Source organism: Tamandua tetradactyla, chromosome 2 (assembly GCF_023851605.1).
Source record: "Tamandua tetradactyla isolate mTamTet1 chromosome 2, mTamTet1.pri, whole genome shotgun sequence".
In the NCBI taxonomy this organism is placed as follows: Eukaryota; Metazoa; Chordata; class Mammalia; order Pilosa; family Myrmecophagidae; genus Tamandua; species Tamandua tetradactyla.
In genome coordinates, this window is record NC_135328.1 from 45,068,848 (window position 1) to 45,091,666 (window position 22,819).

General features: G+C 34.6%; 1 protein-coding gene across 7 annotated transcripts in view; it reads right to left on the minus strand.

The window, feature by feature from the left end:
- Window positions 1-22,819, minus strand: part of STRBP (spermatid perinuclear RNA binding protein) — a 76,523-nt gene that overhangs the window by 31,274 nt on the left and 22,430 nt on the right. For all 7 annotated transcript variants that reach the window (XM_077144206.1, XM_077144201.1, XM_077144207.1 and 4 more), the window contains exons 6-11: window positions 21,926-22,021; window positions 20,447-20,558; window positions 19,682-19,779; window positions 19,357-19,468; window positions 3,845-3,937; window positions 3,092-3,291 (exon numbers count right to left, since the gene is read on the minus strand). In XM_077144206.1, the coding sequence (XP_077000321.1) occupies window positions 3,092-3,291; window positions 3,845-3,937; window positions 19,357-19,468; window positions 19,682-19,779; window positions 20,447-20,558; window positions 21,926-22,021 (711 nt within the window). The remainder of the gene's footprint in view (window positions 1-3,091; window positions 3,292-3,844; window positions 3,938-19,356; window positions 19,469-19,681; window positions 19,780-20,446; window positions 20,559-21,925; window positions 22,022-22,819) is intronic.

Genomic DNA, 22,819 nt, shown 5'->3' on the forward strand with positions numbered 1-22,819 from the left:
GACTTCTGTACAATGCATATGCTCAGGAAATCTGATGGCTCTAGGAACCTCTCCAAAGATCCTTCACTCCTTGTGCCCTTCCAGCTGATTTTTCCTCACAATAACTATGGTGCTTTTCAAAGAATGTAGCTGATTATGTTCCTAAGGTGACCTTTATAAGAAACTATCATGGAAAAGAACTGGAAGAGGAAAAGAAATATTGGCCACTAATCTCCATCACTTTAGGATGCCTGCTGCTGGGCTGCCAAGCTCATAAGGCAGGAACTGATTTCTTATACTGCTTTGATTCGATTCTCTCCAGTGATTTAAGTACAGACCCACTATACGAAGCTATCAAACGAGGAATCGAGGAATGCAAGAATTTTTATTTTGTGGGATCTAGAATTTTAGATATAAAACTCTAACACAAACTCAATTAAGGAAAGAATCTGGTAATATGTGGAAATATATACCTGGCATTATATAGTATACACACATACACAATTTTTAGTGAATTAATCAAATGTGCTTTCCTCTTGACTTAGTGACTCTATCTCTAGAATTTTCAGAGTTTAAAAAGTTATTACAGTTGCAATTTCCCTAGTAGGATCTCAGAAGTATCCATGTCTGCAAAGAAATACTTTAAGTATTCATATTAAATGGAGTAATAAAAACTAAAAATAGCTCCACATCAATTCAAGTCAGACTTTGTCACCCAGTGAATCTGTTTTAAAGAAAACTTTTTCATTGTGCTTTTTGAATTCTGGAATTATAGATAAAGGACAGTAGACCTGCATATACTTTAAAAAAAAGAAAAAGTTTAGAAAAATACATACCAAAATGTTAATGGTTATTATTCCTAAGTGTTGTATTACGGGGAATCTTCACCCCCATCTTCTAAATTGTTTACAATAACTATATATTACACATTTATAATAAGAAAAAGAAAAGTCAAAAATATTTACGTAAAATAATCCTGTAGCTTTTAGAAAATCAGATATACAACAAAAACTCTGTGAAGTCCTTAAGGAGACTGTCTGCCCCAACACAGAAAGTGAACTCTGGTATATAGTTACCCAAACACATAAATCTGGGGAGTGAAATTATGGAGGCCCAGAAAATACTGCAGACTACTTCTGACTGAGATTGAGTAACAGGCCTTCAAAGCAAACAGCTGATTAAAAATCTTAAGCCAAATAAAATATCCACAGATACGCCTTTACCACCAGAGCTAGTTTACTCTGATCCATAGTTTATTCTACCTAGGTGGATCAAAAGTCTAGCTTATCCCATTTTTTAAAAGGGCAAATCTCAACTCTTCTCAAATGTAAAACTTACTATTCTATCCAAATACCCAAAACTTATAAATTTTATCCATTTTGCAACTTAGGGCAACTAAAGGTCTGATGGCCATCTACTCCACACAAGTTGTCGTAGGAGGCCATTAACTCTTCCCTTAGATCCAATGTCATGCAGTTAACATCTACATTCCAGATGTTTGCCAGAGAATTTAAACCCGTGTGTACAGCTCCTCCATGTTTACCAAAAGCTAAGTTCAACAAAAAATAATATTCAGAGTGAACAGACCAAAGCATGTCCAGACCATCCAAGTTCCATTATATTATAAAAATAAATTGCTAAATCAAATGAGAGGAATAGATAGCACTGAAATTTTGTCTTACTGTAAAATGTACCACTCTCCTATACCACCCTCCCCATATTTTACTGAACTGCAATTTGCTATGTATGAGGCCTCTAGGTTATTATAAGAAACAATTCCACAGAATTTATCACTGTATCATGAATCCTTTAATGGGTAAAGTTGAGGATATCTCTCTTTATGAAGACTTCCCCAAGAAGAGATGCCCATCTGACTTGTATACCAAAACAAGTGCAATTCTCATAATCAAATATTTGACAAGATTTTTGTCAGCTGCTAGAACACTCAGGTTTAAATCTGTGACTCATTCTTAGCACTCATTTATAGCTATATTATTAAACAGAATTTTTAGCCTTATTCCAGGTATTCACTTTTCCTCTCATTCCTGATTTTCTTTTTTCTACCCCATTTTCTACTCATATTATTTCATCATACTTTAGGTATCTCTTTTGTAAATAAGGCAGAACATAAATAATAAATTTCTTGATACTTTTACACCTTAACAATTTTTATTTTTCTGCATTATTCTTATCACTACCTGATGTATTATATATACATTTGTATATTTACTGTCTGTCTCCCAACCTATCCACGTTAGAATGTAAGCTCCATGAGGGCAGAGACTTCATTCTGTTCACTGCTGAATTCCCTAGCATTTAGGATGGTGCTTACATGCTACATTAACAATACCTGCAAAATGGAATAATGATGAAAACAAACCAATTATATCTTATGCCGCATGTTCTCTAAAACAGAATTTTTCTTACATGAAAACTGATCCTCAACCTACAAGATATTTGATATCTGAACATTAGTCTGAATGAGACCAAATGTATTTTTAGAAAGATCCCACTACTTAGGAATATGCAACTCAATATAAGTTTGATTGGTCCAATCCTGGATATTATCCCCTTTGGAAATATTCTAAAATACAGAAAAAGAACCCTGAATAAAGATTTTGATCAAATTTATTTATAACAGAAATAATCTAGGAACAGAAAAAAATTTGATAGGGGAATATTTAAACAAATAATACTATGTTCATATTGTGTTTATCACACAGCCATAAAAATTATCTATGAAGATTTTAATAACATGGAAAAACACTGATGATATGTTAAATAAAAATGGAAGAAAATAATATTGCATCTACACTGTGAGCACAACTTAAAACAAACAAACAAAAAACAAGTAAAGGTTAGAATAAACCAAATACTGTAACTATGAATGATCTCTACCTTAGAGATGTGCAATTAATATACTTTTTGTTTATTTTTTTCTTTACTTTCTGTACTTAATAATTTACATATATTTCACAACAATTGTGATTCAGAAATAACAAAAGTCTTTATCATTAAAATCCTGAAAAAATTCTGTTAACTTGCTACAGGAAAATAAGCACCTTATTTTCAATATAAAAAACAGCATAGTAAGTAAAATAAACATTTTTACCTTCACAGCTACGTGAAGTTTTGCTGTTTTCTTGGATGGTCCTGAGGCTTCATATGTTGTGCCATCCACATCTACAGACATTGTGAAAACTGGGGCATGAACAGGGCCAGACTGAGATAAAAGCTTATATTGTAGTCCAGGCCGGATCTGATTCAGCCTCATTAGTGCATTCATAAGGTCTATTGCTTTACTATCCAGAACTGTTAAAAAAAAAAAAAAAGGCATATGATCACAAATTAACTAGAAAACCATTCTGCTTTAACTCACACATTGTTTGACTAGTATAAATCATCATGTTTTTTTAAAAAAGAGTTTCACAAAAGATGGATTCAAACTAACTTTCCTTCATAAATAACTCTAAAGTTACTCTTTTTTTTGGGGGGGGTACACGGTCTGGGAAACGAACCCGGGTATTCCGCTTAGAAGACAAGCATTCTACCACTGAATCACCTACTGCACCCTCAAATTACTTTTTAAATTATTATACTATTTTTGTAAAATAATCCGCATTGCTATATCTATACATTAATTTTAATTTTTCAATATAAGGTATTTTAAGTAATGAACTTGGATATAGAAAATAAAGTTATTCAATCAGCAACTTCTCAGTTAAAATCTATTCTTAAAGCTCCAATTCAAGTCAGTTGAATTCCTCACTTATTGATTTTTATTTTCTTAATTGAGGCTATAAATCCTTTCTTGTTCACATCTATTACACTGGAAAGAAAACTAAGAATAAAGATTTTTACTTACTTTTCCTTAAGTTTCGTTTCATCTTCTTATTGGGATCTTTATCATCCCCCAAGCCATCTTCAAATGGCCTCTTCAGAGCTGAAGAACCAGCACCTAAAAAAAAATTAAGACTCATTAAAAGAAAAAATAATTTTACTTATTCTACCAAATGCATCTAATATGTTCAGGTAAGAAAATTTTAGGTATCATAAAACCCATACAAATTTCTCACTGATCAATTAAATTATCAAATTCATGATAACTGTGAAAAATTCAAATGCAAATCTTCTTGAAACAATTTAGTATACTCCCTTTTTTAAAAAATGCATTTTTGCATTTATTCACATACATACAAATATCTATGCATATATTCACACATCTATATGCGTGAACAGAACAGTATATGCATGAACAGAAAAAAATCTGGAAGGATATATATCAAAATGTTAGAGGCAGTTGTCCCTGGTACGGTTTCTTTTCACTTTTGTCTTTTCAAATATTCTCATAATTTAACATTTATTATATGTACACATTTTAAAAGCCTATAGGTTAAATCTTATGCTTTTGGAAATATGATTATCAACTTATAAAACGTTCTCGATTGCCTATCATACCCTATTCAAGATTTTATTCACATTTCATCTCCTCCATGAAACTTTTACAGTTTTTTCTCATAAAAACTCTAACATACAGTTTCTGTAGTATCACAAATATAAAGTATCATATGTGGTCTTGTATTGTTGCATATAGATTTTGTGCATCCTTAGTGTTCTTTGAAAGTCAAAGATCTTTTCAAACTAACACAAGATTTAAAAACAACATAATGGGTATGGAACAAAAATTAACTGAACTGATGTTTATCTATTTCCTGGATAGAGCAGCTAATTAATAACACTGCATAAGGAAGGAATTTTGCTATCCAAGGTACAAATAATCAAAGAAAAGATGGATCTATCCAAATACTTTAAAGAACTTTCAGCATCTTCACAGATACAGTTGCACAACATTTCTATAAGCCTCTCAAAAAATAGTTGTTGGGTTTTTCCTCAAGGAAAGTTAGGCTCAAGAGATTCATGCCACAAGATTTCCAGATACTTCTAGTGAAAGCTTGTAATAATACTGAGATTAACTACATATTCTCTGATCATCAAGAATTATTGTCCCTTGGGGTAAACATTGACTTCAGCTTTTGCTTGGGTCAATACTTACCCTTCAGGTCAATCAATCTTGATGTTCTCTTCAACAGAAGACAGTATCTGCTTAGTATTTATTTTTTATTAATTTATTTTTTGGGCACGGGCAGGCACCAGGAGTCGAAACCAGGTCTCCAGTATGGCAGGCAAGAACTCTGCCTGCTAAGCCACTGTGGCGAGCCTTTGAGCCACCGTGGTCCACCCTAGTATTGTATTTCATTTGCATTACATAAGACTGTGGGTGTGCCAGTCTCTCAGAATGCAGTCTTTAAGAGGTAAAAGTTAAAAAGGAACTATACCTATTCAATCACTCTCTTGTCCATCAAGTTACATTAAAAACAACTCCCTGACTGCCTGGAAATCACAAGCTGGCTTGAACCCACAAATTTATCCTATAAATATTACAATTATATAAAGAGAATTTCATGGATTAAGCATCATTTTACCATCCCAGACATTGGAAAAGGGCTGTAAAGTGAGGGGTTAATCATAATAGTAATCTGAAAAAAAATACTGGATCTGTGTGCTGGTTTGAAAGGATACATGTCCCCCAGAAAAGCCCTTTTTAAAAAAAAAAAATTTGGAAATGTTTTTTATTTAACCCACTTAATCCAAAACATTTTCATTCTACAGATGCACAATATCAAAATGCATTGATGAATTGTTTTACATTTTTTTTAAAAAGCCATGTTTTAATCCTAATTCCATTTCATAAAGGCAGCTGTTTCTTCTAATCTCTATCCCTATTCAGTTTTGTGTTTGAAACTGTAATTAGATCATCTCCCCGGAGATGTGATTTAATTAAGAGTGGTTGTTAAACTGGATTAGGTAGAGGCATGTCTCCACGCATTTGGGTGGATCTTGATTAATTTCTGAAGTCCTATAAAAAATGAAACATTTTGGAGAAGGAAAGAGATTCAAAGAGCAATTTAGAGAGAGCAAAGCAGAATGACATGGCCACGAGAAGCAGTGTCCACCAGCCAGCAAACTTTGGAGATGAAGAAGGAAAATGTCTCCTGGGGAGCTTCATGAAACAGGAAGCCAGGAGAGAAAGCTAGCAGTTGACGCCTTGCTCAACATATGCCTTTGTAGCTGAGAGAGAAACTAACTGTGTTTGCCATGTGCAAACATGTTTCTCTCACTTGCGATAAAAACCCTGAACTTGGGCGGGCCGCGGTGGCTCAGCGGGCAAGGTGCTTGCCTGCTATGCCGGAGGACCTCGGTTCGATTCCCGGCCCCACCCCATGTAACAAAAGCGGAGAAGCGGAATACAATAAGACAGGAAAATGTTTGAAAATGTTTCCCTTTCCTCCTTCCTTCCTTCCTTCTATCCTTCCTTCCTTCTCTCTGTCTTTCCTTTAAAAAAAAAAAAAAAAAAAAAAAAAAAAAAAAAACCCTGAACTTCACTGGCCTTATTGAACCAAGGTATCTTTCCCTGGATGCCTTTGACTGGACATTTCTATAGACTTGTTGTAATTGGGACATTTTCTTGGCCTTTGAACTGTAAACTAGCAACTTATTAAATTCCCCTTTTTAAAAGCCATCCCATTTCTAGTATATTGTATTTCGGCAGCTAGCAAACTAGAACAGTTTGCTTTATAAAAACAGGCTTACAATAATCTAGTAATGAGAAATGGTCTTTCCTGAGACAATTTTTTAAGATAACATTTGAGTGCTTACCATATGCCTGGCACTGTTCTTAGCACTTTATATGTAATAACTCATTTAATCATGAAAAGTACAGGCTTCATAAAGTGCTTGTATCAATTCCATCATAAATTCATTACTCATGTACTTATTCAACAACAAACATTAATTGAGCATCTACTACACGCAGGACAATTTAAGGTGCTGGGCATTTAACAGGGGATAAAACAATGTTCCTGTTCTCAAAGAGATTAGGCTATAGTTGCAAACTAATTATAACATGTCAGATGACAGTGAGAGCAATGTAGAAAAATAAAAAAAAGCATTAAGAGGCATTTAGTGCTCAGATAGGTGTCAATGATGAGTTGACCTTCTAACAAAGACCTGAAGAAAGTAAAACTGAGCTTTTCAGCTATTTGGGGAAACAGAGTTCCAGAGAAAAGAGCAAGTACAAGGTCTTAAGCAGGAACATGGTAACTCACAGCATAAAGGTGAGTGGCTAACATGGTTTGAACAAAGAGGGGTGGCAGTAGAAGACAAGGAAAACCAGATCATATAAGACAATAGCTCTCAACCCAAAAGGAACTTTTACAAAGTATCAAGGTTTCACTTTCAGTATGGTAAAGTAGGTATATGAGTAGAGTAAGTAATCTTGATAAGAGCAATTAAGAAAAGCCAGATAAAACGTAACACAAATGTGTTTCTAGATAGTAAAAAATTATAGATTCAGAAAATGAAGGAGGCCCAGCATTGGGTTCCCTTATGGGCAGCTTCCAAATGCAGAAGAGGCTACTAAGAACTTAGCAGAGAGGACTTTCAAGAGGCTCCTAGGCCTCAAGGGTCCAAAACTAAAGTTTAAGGACCATCAGGAAGAGGAAGATCTGGTAAATCTCCGAGATTCTGGATTAGAGTTTTGAAATGTTATACACTAGCAATAAGAGGAACTAGAAATAGTCTGAACTTCATAAAGCCTGAAGTCCAGCTTCAAAGCATTTGCCATCAAAATGATCTGTGACTGCCAGTTTCACTCGCCATTTCCCAAAGTAAATATAAATACACTATAGAGGAAGATATTATTATTTGAGGCTTTAAATTCTCCTTAAATTCTTTAAATTTTTCATCTATCCAGGATCACAATAACCAGACCTATGAGAAGACAAGATACTGTGATAAAAAATGAAGAGAAATAGTGGACAACAATGACAGACCCAAAAGGGAAACAGAAGAGCATTCAAAAACAAACTTCATTAAAATTTTTTTTAGAATGTTCAAAAAAATGAAAGACAAGAGGAAGAATTTCGGGTGAAAATCTGAAACAATGGAGGCAAATTCTAGAAATTAAAAATATAAGTTAAAAACTTTGCAAACATACAAGGGGAAATAAACAAATCCATATTACAGGGGAGTTAACATACCTCTCAGTAATTTAATAGAACAAGCAGACAACAAAATGAGTATGGGTATATAATATTTGAACAACACAAGCAACAAATAAGAGCTTACATGTAAAGTATATTCTGACAAACAACTGCAGGGTATGCATATATTTTTTAAGAGTATGAATCATTTACAAAAACTGACCATGTGCTGGGCCATAAAGTAAGTCTCAACAAATATCAAAAGGCAGAAATCATAAAAAGTATGTTCTCAGATCACAGAATAAGCAAGAACTCAAAAATAAAGAGATAACTAGAAAATCCCCTATTTTTGGAAACAAAGCCACAATATCTAAATAACTCCTGGGTTAAAGAACTGTTAACTAGAGAAGATAAAAAAACATTTTAACTAAATGATAATGCAAATACTAATGTCAAAAAAGTACAGGGCATGTGGATCTAAGTTTAAAGGGAAATTTACAATCTACATACAAAAGAAGATCAACAAAGCCAAAAGTTGGTTTAACTTACCTAGTGAAAATAATCAAGTCCTAGTAAGAATGATCAGGATATAAAAAGAAGATACAAAATGTATAAACGGGGACATCAAAGATACTCCAGTCAATAAAAACACAGAAGAATCTAATATTCTTGGAACTATTTTATTTTTTTCACTCCAAAATATTTTAAAATTTAGATGAAATGGACAAAAGGACAAATTTCTAGAAAAACACAATTTACCAAAACTGCCACAAGAAGATAGTCCTATGCCTATTAAGGAAATCAGATCCAAAATTTAAAGCTTTGTCTGAAAGAAAACCCCATGCTCAAAGGCTTCACTAGGGAATTCTTGCAAATGCTTAACAAGAAATAACATCAGTCTTACACAAGCTCTTCCAGAGAACAGAAAAAGAAGAAATACTTCCCAGCTCATTTTCTCAGGCCAGCATAACCTTGAAGTCAAAACCTGACCAAAATATTACAATAAAGGAAAACTGCAAGCCAATCTAAACAGTGTTTTTGTGAACTACTTACAGAAAGCTGCATGTGATTGCTTATGCAGATTTTTTGCTATTACAAGTAAAGCAGCCTCACATAATAGCCAAAAACTGGAAACAAACGAAATGGTTAAATTGTGGATTATTTCATTGATCCAAGACAGCCGGCATAGTGAGGTGTGGGATTTAGTTTGTCCTCCAGAGCAGCTAGTAAATAGCCAGGAACACTATAGAACAATTGCTGGGGACACATCAGTAACCAGACACATAGTATACACCAATCTTGATAAGCTGGACCAGCTATGACCCCACCCAGAACTGTGAGTCCCCCAAGACACAGAGGCCAGCACCCCTCACCCACAGGCTGCTTCCCAAAGGGGAAAGACTTTACTAACAGCAGGGGCTGAGCTCAACCAAACTCCAACCTTAGAATTAATTAACAAATTCTGACTACTGAAAATAGGACCCCAGCTCAGACAGAACTTGAATAAGAGCTAGTTACTATTTTTTTGCCCTGGCACAGAGGGAGCTGGGTTGACGAAAACACAAACAAACAAACAAACAAAACCAAGAGGTTTTTTTGGATCGGACAGCACAAAATACTTGAAAAATTCTGGACTATAAAAAAAGAGGACAGGGGCACATAGGACCTGCAGATATATGGAGCAATGTACCAATTTAACCTCTTGACTAATAAACCTGAACAACAGGGGTCCTGCTCTGAAAAGGATTTTTTTCTTTTGCTTCCTTTCTACTGCCTAACTGCTCATAAAACACAACTGCGAGGCTACTCACGCTCCAACTACCCCAGGCAAGGGCAGAATTAAGCTTGTCTGAAAGACAAAGAAGCTGGTCAGGTGAAAGGAGTTAATTCCTTGGAGGCTGTGCCTTCCCCAAGAGAGAGGAAGGGCCCAGCTCAGGTGGAATCCCTCCCTCAAGGAATTCAGACCCCAGGGACTGGAAAACTGAAGCAATTAAAGCCAGCCTACAATGGCTTCTCTTTCTCAACCACACCAGCAACAGGGAGAGACTGCTGAAGTACCTTTGTACTGCATCACTTTATGCTGGTGCAACTCCCAGACAAACAAGCACCACATATTGGGGAGGACAGGAAAAACACAGAGTCTACAGGCTTCATAGGAAAGTCTGTCAACCTGCTCAGTCTCGCCCTCAGGGAAAACTGATGCAGGTGATTCTTTCCTCCTGAGAGGCCAGTCTAGTCTGGGAAAATCTGATTGGGGTCTATAATATCTAAGTAGACCCTCCTAAGAAAGAAAAAATAAGGCTCCATACAGACAGGGCAAGAAACAAGAAAACATGAACTGAAAAATTCTGTTCCGGTAAACAAAACCTATGCTAGAATAAGCTGAACTGAAAGTCAATGAACAGATAGAGAACAAAGCCATCCAGCAAGAAAGCCTTAGGTAAAAGAGTGAAAAAGATCTCCAGAATGAACTATTCAAGGAAATTAAATGTTTAGATGCCAGCAAAAATAACTGAGTCATATTAGGAAAACTGAAGATATGGCCCAGTCAAAAGGACAAACCAACAATTCAAATGAGACACAGGAGTTGAAACAACTAATTCAGGATGTTGGAAGAGATATGGAAAATCCATCAAAAATCAAATCAACGAACTGCGAGAGGATATAAAGAAGGAAATGGGCAAACAAAAAGAAGAAATCAAAAGTCTGAAAAAACAAACCAAAGAACTTATGGGAATGAAAGGCACAGTAGAAAAGATGAAAAAACCAACAGAAACCTACAATGTTAGATTTCAAGAGGCAGAAAAAAGGATTAGTGAACTTGAGGACAGGTCATCTGAAATCCAACAAGCAAAAGGAAAGATAGGGAAGAAAATGGAAAAATATGAGCAGGGACCCAGGAAATTGAATGACAACATGAAGCGCACAAATATACGTGTTGTGGGTGTCCCAGAAGGAGAACAGAAGGGAAAAGGAGGAGAAAGACTAATGGAGGAAATTATCACTGAAAATTTCCCAACTCTCATGAAAGACTTAAAATTACAGATCCAAGAGTGCAGCATACCCCAAACAGAATGGATCCAAACAGACGTACTCCAAGACACTTACTAATCAAAATGTCAGATGCTAAAGAGAAAGAGAGAATTTTGAAAGCAGCAAGAGAAAATCAGTCCATCACATACATAAGACTGTGTAGATTTCTCAGCAGAAAACATGGAGGTGAGAAGACAGCAGTATGATATGTTTAAGATTCTAAAAAGAAAAACTGCCAACCACGAATTCTATATCCACCAAAATTGTCTTCAAAAATGAGGGGGAAATTAAAACATTTTCAGACAAAAAAAATCACTGAGAACATTTGTGACCAATAGACCAGCTCTGCAAGAAATACTAAAGGGAGCACTATATAGAGACAGATAAGAAGACAGGAGAGAGAGATGTGGAGAAGAGTATAGAAATGAAGACTATCAGTAAAGGTAAAGAGAAGAAAAATTAAATATGACATATAAAATCCAAAAGGTAAAATGGTAGAAGAAAGTACTGCCTGTACAGTAATAACACAAAATGTTAATGGGTTAAACTCCTCAATCAAGACATAGACTGGCAGAATGGATTAAAAACCAGGACCCATTGATATGCTGCCTACAAGAGATGCATTTTAGACCCAAGGACAAACAGGTTGAAAGTGAAAGGTTGGGAAAAGATATTTCATGCAAACAACAATCAGAAAAGAGCAGGAGTAGCTATACTAATATCCAACAAATTAGACTTGAAATGGAAAACAAAAGAGACAAAGAAGGACACTATATATTAATAAAAGGAACAATTCAATGGGAAGACATAACAATCATAAATATTTATACACTGAGCCAGAACGCTCCAAAATGCATGAGGCAAACACTGAAAAGAGAAATAGACATATCTATCATAATAATTGGAGACTTCAATTCCCCACTCTCATCAATGGATAGAACAGCTAGATAGAGGATCAATAAAGAAACAGAGAATTTGAATAAGACAATAAACAAACTAGACTTAACAGACATTTATAGTACATTACACCCCACAACAATAGGATACACCTTTTTCACAAGTGCTCAAAGCAATTCTCAATTCTCAAGGATAGACCATATGCTGGGTCACAAACCAAGTCTCAATAAATTTGAAAAGACTGAAATCATACAAAATACTTTCTCAGATCATAAGGGAATGGAGTTGGAAATCAATTAACAGGCAGAGGGCCAGAAAATTCACAAATATGTAGAGGCTTAACAACACACACTGGGACAACCAGTGGGCCAAGGAAGAAATTACAAGAGAAAAATATCTCAAGGCAAACACAAATGAAAACACAACATATCAAAATTTATGGGATGCAGCAAAGGCAGTGCTAAGAGGGAAATTTATTGCCCTAAATGCCTATATCAAAAAAGAACAAAAAGTAAAAATTGAGGAATTAACTGTTTACCTGGAAGGACTAGAGAAACAGTAGCAAACTAACGCCAAAGTAAAAGGAAAGAAATAACAAAGATTACAGCAGAAGTAAATGAAATTGAGAATATGAAAACAATCAACAAAATCAGAAGTTGGGTTCTTTGAGGAAATCAATAAAATTGAAGGACCCTTATTAGCAAGGTTGACAAAAAGAAGGAGAGGATGCAAATAAATAAAATCAGAAATGGAAGGGGAGACATAACCACTGACCCCACAGAAATAAAGGAGGTAATGAGAGGATACTATGAACAACTTTATGCTAATAAACTAGACAATGTAGATGAAATGTACAACTTCCTAGAAAGGCATGAACAACCAACATTGACTCAAGAAGAAACAGACCTCAACAAATCAATCACAAGTAAAGAAACTGAATCAGTCATTAAGAAGCTGCCAAAAGAATAAAAAAGCATTTGCAAAGTCCCCTTGGGGGAATGGTAAGAAAGGGGGAAATTTCAACTTCCCAAAGTGAAGAATTCTTGATATTCTCACAAGCAGTGGGGACAACGAAAGCAATAGGCTGAGCCCCCGATCTTGGGGTTTGTTCATATGAAACTTAACCCTGCAAAGGATAGGCGGCTAAACCTACTAAATTAGGCCTAAGAGTCAACCCCCAAAGAGAACCTCTTTTCTTGCTCAGATGTGGCCTCTCTCTCCAGCCAACACAACAAGCAAACTCACTGCACTTCCCCTCTCTACCTGGGACAGGACTCCCAGGGTGTGACCCTTCCTGGCAACATGGGACAGAAATCCTAGAATGAACTGGGACTCAGCATCAAGGGACTGAGAAAACCTCTAGAATGAACTGAGACTCAGCATCAAGGGATTGAGAAAATGTTCTCAACCAAAAGGGGGAAGAGAGAAATGAGACAAAATAAAGTGTCAATGGCTGAGAGATTCCAAACAGAGTCGAGAAGTTATCCTAGAGGTTATTCTTACACATTAAATATGACCTTTTTAGTTAAGGCATAACAGAAAGGCTGGAGGGAACTGCCTGAAAATGTAGAGCTGTGTTCCAGTAGCCATGTTTCCTGAAGGTGATTGTATAATGATATAGCCTTTGCAATGTGACTGTGTGATTGTGAAAACCTTGTGTCTGATGCTTCTTTTATCTACCTTATGGACAGATGAGTAAAACATATGTATTAAAAATAAATAAATAACAGGGGAACAAACATTAAAATAAATTTAGTAGATTGAAATGCTAGTAATCAATGAAAGGGAGGGGAAAGGGTTATGGTATGTATAAATTTTTTTTCTGTTTTCTGTTTCTTTTTCTGAATTGATAAAAATGTTCTAAGAAATGATCATGATGATGAATATACAACTATGTGATGGGAAAAAAAAAAGGATGTTCATATTGTATGTTGACTGGTTTTATTAATTAAAGCTTAAAAAAAAAAAAAGAACAAGCTCCCAAAAAAGAAAAGTCCAGGACCACATAGCTTTACATGTGAATTTCACCAAGTATTCAAGAAAGAATTAATGGGCAGGCCACAGTGGCTCAGTGGCAGAGTTCTCGCTTGCCATGCCAGAGACGTGGGTTCTATTCCTGGAGCTTGCCCATGCAAGAAAAAAAGAAAGAAAGAAAGAATTAGTACCAGTCTTGCTCAAACTCTTCAAAAATAATCAAAGAGAAGGGAAGGCTACCTCAATCTATGATGCCAACATCAACCTAATATCAAAGCAAGACAAAGATACTACAAGAAAATTACAAACCAATCTCTCTAATGTATTTAGATGCAAAAATCCTCAAAAAAATTCTTGCAAATCGAATCCAGCAGCACATTTAAAGAATTATACACCATGACCACCTTGGATTTATCCCAGGTATGCAAAAATGGTTCAATATAAGAAAATCAATTAATGCAATAAACCATTATCAACAAATCAAAGTAGAAAAACCACATGATCATCTCACTTGATGCAGAAAAGGCATTTGACAAAATTCAACATCCTTTCCTGCTGAAAACACTTCAAAGGACAGGAATAGAAGAGAACTTCCTCAACATGATAAAGGGAATATATAAAAAATCCACAGCTAACATCATCCTCAATGGGGAAAAACTGAAAACTTTCCCCCTAAGATTAGGACAAGACAAGGATGTCCACCATCGATTCAACATTGTATGGAAATTCTAACCAGAATAATTAGACAAAAAAAAAAGAAATACAAGGCATCAAAATTGGAAAGTAAGAAATAAAACTCTACTGTATACAGATGATATATGTTGAAAACCCTGAAAAATCCACAGCAAAACTACCAGAACTAATAAAAACTAATAAATAAGTATAGCAAAGTGGTAGGTTACAAGATCAACACTCAAAAATCTGTAGTATTTCTATACAATAGTAATGAGCAACCTGAGGGGGGAAATCAAGAAAAAATTTCTATTTACAATGCAACCAAAAGAATAAAATATTTAGAATAAATTTACCTAAGGATACAAAAGGCCTATATAAAGAAAACTATAATTACTAAAAGAAATCACTGAAGCCCTAAATAAACGGAAAGGCATACCATGTTCATGGACTGGAAGACTAAATTTAGTTAAGATGTCAATTCTACCTAAATTGATTCATAGATTCAATGCAATACCAATTAAAATCCCAAAACTTACTTTGCAGAAATACAGAAATAGAAAAATCAATAACTAAATTTATCTGGAAGGGCAGGGTGCCCTGAATAGCTAAAAATATCTTGAGAAAGAAAAATAAAGTCAGAGGACTCACACTACCTGACTTTAAGGCATATTATGAAGCTACAGTGGTAAAAACAGCATGGTACTGACATAAAGGTAGATATACTGACCTATGGAATTGAACAGAGTGTTCAGATAAAGACTTTCTCATCTATGGACAACTGATCTTTGATAAGGCATTCAAGTCAACTCACCTGGGACAGAACATCTCCTCAATAAATGGTACTTGGGGAACTAGATATCCACATGCAAAAGAATGAAAGAGGATCCATAAATCACACCCTATACAAAAATTAACTCTAAAATGGATCAAAGACCTAAACATTAGCACTAAGACCAAAAATCTTTTAGAAGAAAGTGCAGGGAAATATCTTATAAAACTTGTAATTGCAGGTGGTTTCCTAGCTCTTACACCCAAAGCATGAGCACTAAAGAAAGAAATAGATAAATGGGAACTCCTCAAAATTAAACACTTTCATGCATCAAAGAACTTTGTCAAGAAAATAAAAAGACAGCCTAACACAATGGGACACAATATTTAGAAACAACATATCAGATACGGGTCTTCTATTCAGATTATATAAAGAGACTATTCAATTCAACAACAAAAAGACAAATAACCCAATTACAAAATGGGCAAAAGATATGAACAGACACTTTTCTAAAGAGAAAATACAAAAGACTAAACGGCCCATGAAAAGATGCTCAACTTCCCTGGCTATTACAGGAATGCAAATCAAAACCACAATGAGATATCATCTCACACTCAGAATGGCCATTGCCAATAAAACAGAAAATAACAAGTGCTGGAAAGGAATGTAGAAAAGAGATACAATTATCCACTGTTGGTGGGAATGTAAAATCGTATAAGCACTGTGGAAGGCAGTTTGATGGTTCCTCAGGAAACTGTATAGAATTGCCATATGATCCAGCAATACCATTGCTAGGTATCTATTCAGAGGACATGAGGGCAAGGACACAAATGGACATTTGCACACCAATGTTTATAACAGCATTATTTACAACTGCCAAGAGACAGAAACAGCCCAAATGTCCATGAACAGAAAAATGGCTAAGCAAGCTGTGGTATATACACACAGTGGAATATTATGCAGCTGTAAGACAGAAGAAGTCATGAAGCATGTAACAACATGGATGGATCTTGAAGATGTTGTGCTGAGTGAGATTAGCCAGAAACAAAAGGACAAATATTGTACAGTCTCACTAATATGAACTAACATTAATGAGTGAACTTGGAGAATTTCAGTTAAGAAGAGAGGTTATCAGGAGATAGAAATAGGGTCGAGGTTGGGTAATTGGAACTGAAGGGACACAGATTGTGCAACAGGACTGATTCTAGCACAATAATGTAAGTACACTGATTGAAGCTGAATGTGAGAATGATAGAGGGAGGAGGGCTGGGGGCACATATGAAACCACAAGGAAAGATAGACGATAAAGACTGAGATGGTATAATCTAGGAATGCCTAGAGTGTACAATGATAGTGACTAAATGTACAAATTAAAAAATGTTTTTGCATGAGGAAAAAAAAAAACTGTGGCTCATCCATAACCATGGAATACACATCAGCAATAAAAGGAAGGAACTATTGTCCCATGCTACAACTTAGAGAGACCTCAAGGGCATTAAGTTATATGGGAAAAAAATCCACACTCTCAAAAGGTCACATGCTACATAATTCCATTTATGACTTATATGAAATTCTTGACATGAACATAATTATAGAGATAGAAAAAAATGAGTGTTTTTCAGGGCGTAGGGATAGTGAGGGATTGGTTGTAACTATAAATAAATAATATGAGGGAAATTTTTGACATGATGGGTAAAGTTCTGTATCTTGTTTGCAGTGGCTATTACATGAAACTACCATGTGATAAAATGGCATAAAACATATACGCAAATGTCATTTCCCTGGTTTTGATGCTGTACTATACTTATATAAGATTTAAGCATGGGAGAAACTGGCTCCTCTCCATACTATCTTTGCAACTTCTGGTGAATTTATAGTTATTTCAAAATAAAAAGTTAAAAAAAAAGAACTTCTGCTTTGTTGAAAACAAATTACAAAGGTAAGGACAGAGGCAAGCAAACCAAATAGGAGTTTACTATAATAATCCGGGTAAGGGATGATGGCAGTTTATGAAACGATGGTAGCAGTAAGGAGTTTAAAAAGTAGCAATTGAATTTTGGACATATTTTGAAAGTAAAAGAAAACGATTTGCTGATGGTTTTGGTATGAGCAAAAGAGAGAACGTTCTGAAAAAAACATCTGCATGCATAAAGAAATTATCAAGAATTACAGTAGTAAAGTCTAAATATGAGTGTCAGGAAGCTAAATCCTAAAAACACGAAAAGTATGAATGAGAATGCACTAAGGATCTGATGATGACAGCCTTGGTTCCATCATTTTATAGCCAAGGCACAAAATAGTTAAGTGACTTATACAAAGCCAAGCAACAATAAAATGATCAAGCTAGAATAGAAACACTGGCAGACTTTATTTTATGCTTTAATGAATATACCAGTGGTTCCTAAACTTTTGAAAAAGATCTTTAAAGTAAAAAAAAAAAAAATTAAAAAAAATCAAAGTCATATAGCAGTTTTATTAATTAGTCACAAAGAAAATATTAACTAGTCATAGAAAATACAAAAGAAAAAAGGCTAATATCACTTCAGTTTCAGTGACTGAAATAAAATTTTGTTATTATGCATAAGATAAAATTACATATATACATATTTTGAAAATGTTTTTTCAATTATTAAATCAACAGACAATGTTTGACATCACGTGCACTTGTAAAGTCTTTTCAATAATTCTTTGCCATTTTCTCTCTTTGGAGAAAACAGAGTTCATTCTATACAATTTTCTGAGCACTGGTATGTTTGTAATAATGACATAGAAGGACCTGGAATACTCCTTGCCCCTGAGGTATGTATACTCTAAGGCAGCAATTCTCAAACTTTTGGGTATCAGGACTTTTTTACACCCTTAAAAAAGTATTGAGGACCCCAAAGAGCTTTTGTTTTATTTTTGTTTCAATATTTACCATATTAGAAATTAAGACAAAAAAATTTGACATGAGACTACACCAAAAACCAAAACAAAACAAAAAACATTCCAGTGGCCAACAGAGCAATCATGTCAGGTGTGGTAGACTCTGGATACCTATACTATACACTGATGAAAGAAAGGATGAAAAAGGCAACAACTGCCTCAGTACTATCATAGTTTTGACCTTGTAGGCACCCTAAAAGGTCTTTAGATCCACTGGGATTCTGTTGCTAAATAAATAAATAAATGGGACCACTGTACTATTTGACATATAGGAATTCATTGAATAATATCAACCACAGGAAGTAGGTTGGGTCCTAGAATATCTGGTGTTAAATATTCCATCTTCTAATATTACAAGAGATGGAAGCTAAAACTAAGATGAAAAAGGTTAATGTTTTTTGTGGCACAGAGAAGAAAATTAACAGATTCACATTTGAATATCTGCTGCATTACAGGCATTCAGTTAGTTGTTTTAACCTGACAACAGCTAATAAAGTGGGGGTGGGTTGTGGGGGAACATCCCTACCAAGAGAGACGAATTGTTCAAAGCCTAAAACTAGCAAATAGCTATGATCGGGACCCAGGACACAATGACCCCAAAGCCTATGTTCTTTCTGCTGATTCTCTAAGTTCAGACAGAGTTCTAACAAATGGAAGATGGTACTGAATTTCGCAATATGCTTTCTATTTCCTAACATTTTTGCTTTCTCTTTCTTGGCTACATAATAATGGCATGTATGATAAAGATCAACAAACTCTGACAGTGATAAAGTCTCTTCTCATACTATGCTTATCTCTTTTCCTTAGAATAGGTGTTCTCAAAGTATGGACCCTACATCTATGTAAATAATGGAGTCTGGCCTAGCCCACAGCCAAGTAAGTTCATCACTAATAAGAATAAATGATAGCAAGCTGTTGTCACTGATGAGGACAGAAGAGAAGAAAGTCAGAAAACCAAAAACTTTAAGTTTGGATTAACAATTATTAAGTTCCCTCAGTTGCCATAATCAGTGGTTCCACCACTGCCAATCTCCATCCCCAGTAAAAAATTTCAACACTCACCTTCTTTATCAGTAATTGACCAGGAATATTTCTGAAAAGGCTTACTGGATGGAAGGGGGTCCATCTCCAGAACTTTATAAATCTGGCCAAAGGCTGATAGTCTGAGTGCATGCTAAAGAACAAAACATTATATTTATTCAAATTTCACTAGCCATTCATAAAACCCTTAGAACATCTAGCTAAAAAGATATTAAATGTTGATATTATGACAGCAAAAGATTCTTAACAAGCAAGAAAAAAAAGGGTTTAAATAGAATAGTTCAGAAAACAAATTTATGATATTCCTCTAATAAATCACAGTGTTATTATACAAGCGCAATATTACCTGTGCGCTGTGGGTAATATCTTCTTTTTGCTGAACGGTCATATAACTCAGAGCATCTGTTGGGTCTCGCTCACAAGGATCATGAAGACCAGGACCCCCTTTGGCAAAGGCAAAAAATAAGGAACATTAGAACTGAGCTTAAAATCCAGTAAACTAATACAAAAGAGAGAAAGAAAAGAAAGGGGTGGGGGGTATGGGAACCCCCATACTGTAACTGAGGAGCTAATTTAAAGTCTGCTCTATTAACTGGAGAGTAAAGGATACATTCATTTTCATTATGTTTAGCACTTAAATGTCCTTATTTTACTTGAATATATCTAAGTAAAGCACATCTAAGGACAAAACTGGGTTTACGCTGAGAATTTAGAAGCTTTCTTTAGAAAGGTTTAAAGGAATTGCATATGAGGGATAAACGCAAATTTAATTTATCTAAATTTAACACCAGTCTGCAAACTGAATGAACTTTATACATTTTAACCAAACATCTATATTTTCAAATTCAGAGTTCTAGGTAAAGCAAATTCATAACAAACACAGTATCTTATTAGTACCTTTTATGTTAGTAAATATAAAACACTGAATTACAATTATTGTGCATTTTATAACACTTTTCTAATACTCAAATATTCTAGTTGCTAAATACTTCAAATGAAATAACTCCTACACATCATTTTCCTGTGCAGAGGACAAGTTAGCATATATTTAGAAAAATAAACTAAAATGAGATTTTCTGATTCTTCTGCCTCCAGAGTTTGAAACCCTTACCAGGAAGTAGTATTCCAGATGCCAAACACTCCATTACTCGTCTCAAGGCCTCCCCAGCGCCCAAAGGTCTATTACAAGTACCTATAGACTTTTCACATATAAGTTCTAGTGGCTAGAAGATATTAAATTACAAATTAGTACATGCACCAAGTGTTAAAAGGATTCTAGCTAAATGTGAGCTGACATTTCTATCTATAAAGGGAGATTAAAAAGTAAAAGTCAATTTAATATTTAAGGGCCCCCTTAACTTTGCCTCCATAGGTGTGATTATCAACTTTTACCCTAGCCAGGTTTGGGTTTTTTTGCTTGTTTTTTTTTTAACTGTATAACATATATACAAAGCAAAGAAAGAAAAAGTAATAATTTCCAATGCACTCTTCAACAAGCAGCTACAGAACAGATCCCAGAGTTTGTCATGGGCTACAAGTTCAGCATCTCAGATTTTTCCTTCTAGGTGCTCCAGAACATTAAGGTTAGAAGGAATTTTTTTTTTTTTTAGTCATCACAATCGACTTTTTCTTTTTTGCTAGCCACAGTTTTTAATTGAGTATTTTTGAGATGATATATTCAAAAAAAATTTTTTTTAATAAAAACTTTATTTTCAGTTACCCTGAAAATATCACATCACTAAAGAAACCATGGTCATCTAATTGACTTAACTAAGATTTAACAAGACTTACTAATAGCTAATAGTTAGTCAAAGTATAAACCCAGCCCAATTATCACCCACTCAAATTAAGAAGCACTCAAAGCACAAACATCTCAATATAAGGTCAAGACTTCATTTCAAGACAGTAGGCCTCAAATACTACACTTGGAATTTAAAAAGGACCAAATCTCCATATTTAATGAACTTAAGACTCATAATACCATATATATCAAATGGATATTTGCTAGATCAATTTATATCTTTATAACTTCATTTAAATTAGGCCAGACAAAATAATTTCCAAACAAGTTTTCAACATACATTAAATACTATATCCATATTTGGGCTAAGTGTACTGTTTGACTGATTTTACTTACTAATATGAACCTATTTTAAGTGTCTAAACTAAAAAAGAAAAGAAAGTATAGGATCCTTACAGTGACAAATAAGATAACTTTTAGTGTAAACAGAAGTAAACCTAAAAGAGAAATTTGCCAATTAAGCAGGCTTTCAGGGACAGTAGGTCAATAGTGATTACCTATCAACACAAAATAAAATGCAGGAAGATATTTGCTTCTAATAAATATAAAACCCTTTTGTCATTAAAAATATCTCAGGATCTGTAACATAAACATGACAAGATAAAAGAGACAGGTTATATGGACGCAAAAAAATAAATAAAAAGATGCTTAATTTTTTCCTTAAGCAGAAGTAGATAATGCATATTTTAGTTAATTCAGAACATAGCTATTTTACAGCAACGTAATTTCTATAGGATTTCCTCTGACTACAGCTTCAGAACTTGCTATTAATCATGTTTAAGCACTTACCCATCCTTTTAATGGTGCCCATGTGGGAACTCTGTTGCACAAATCACGCAGAATGCGCAGGACAATTACACATGATTTTAATCCATTTGCCCTTGCCTAAAAGAAACAAAATGATCCCAATATCCCTGTGAAATTCATTCTTCACTTTAAGGACACTGATCATGGGTAGGTTCTTCAAAGTGAATGTTAATCACCCAATCATTCATCAGTTGTCAAGCAAGCCAAAAATTCAAGTTATCAAAAGCAGTAAAATTTTAATTTAGAAGGCAAATTTAAAAGTAAAAGAAGCATAATATTAAAATAGCTTTCGTAACTTCATAACAATCCCATTCATTCCAGGCAATCATCTACCATAACTTTTAACTTTTCTCACCCATACTTTTGTTTTTTGTCTTTTTAATTGCAAAATCTTCACACCCTTACATTCCGTACATAGCATACAATCAATGGCTAACAATATCATCACATAGTTGTGTATTCATCACCATGATCATTTTTCAGAATATTTGCATCACTCCAGAAAAAGAAATAAAAAGATAAAAGAAACGACTCACACATACCATACACCTTACCCCTCCCTCTCACTGACCATTAATATTTCCATCTACCCAATTAATTTTATCCTTTATCCCCCTACTATTTATTTATTTTCTATTCATATTTTTCACTCATCTACCTCTCACCCACCTTTTTATTTTATGTGCCATCTGTAAAATTCAGAGTACTAAGCCACAAAGTATTATACGATAATAAGATATCATTAACTACAGTAGAAGCTAAACTAGGCACTTTACCTAAACTAACTCATTTATTCTTACAGCAACAATCCTATGAGGTAGAAAGTACCCCCAGTTTTATATATTACACAGAATCCATTAAATAGCAAGTCCATGA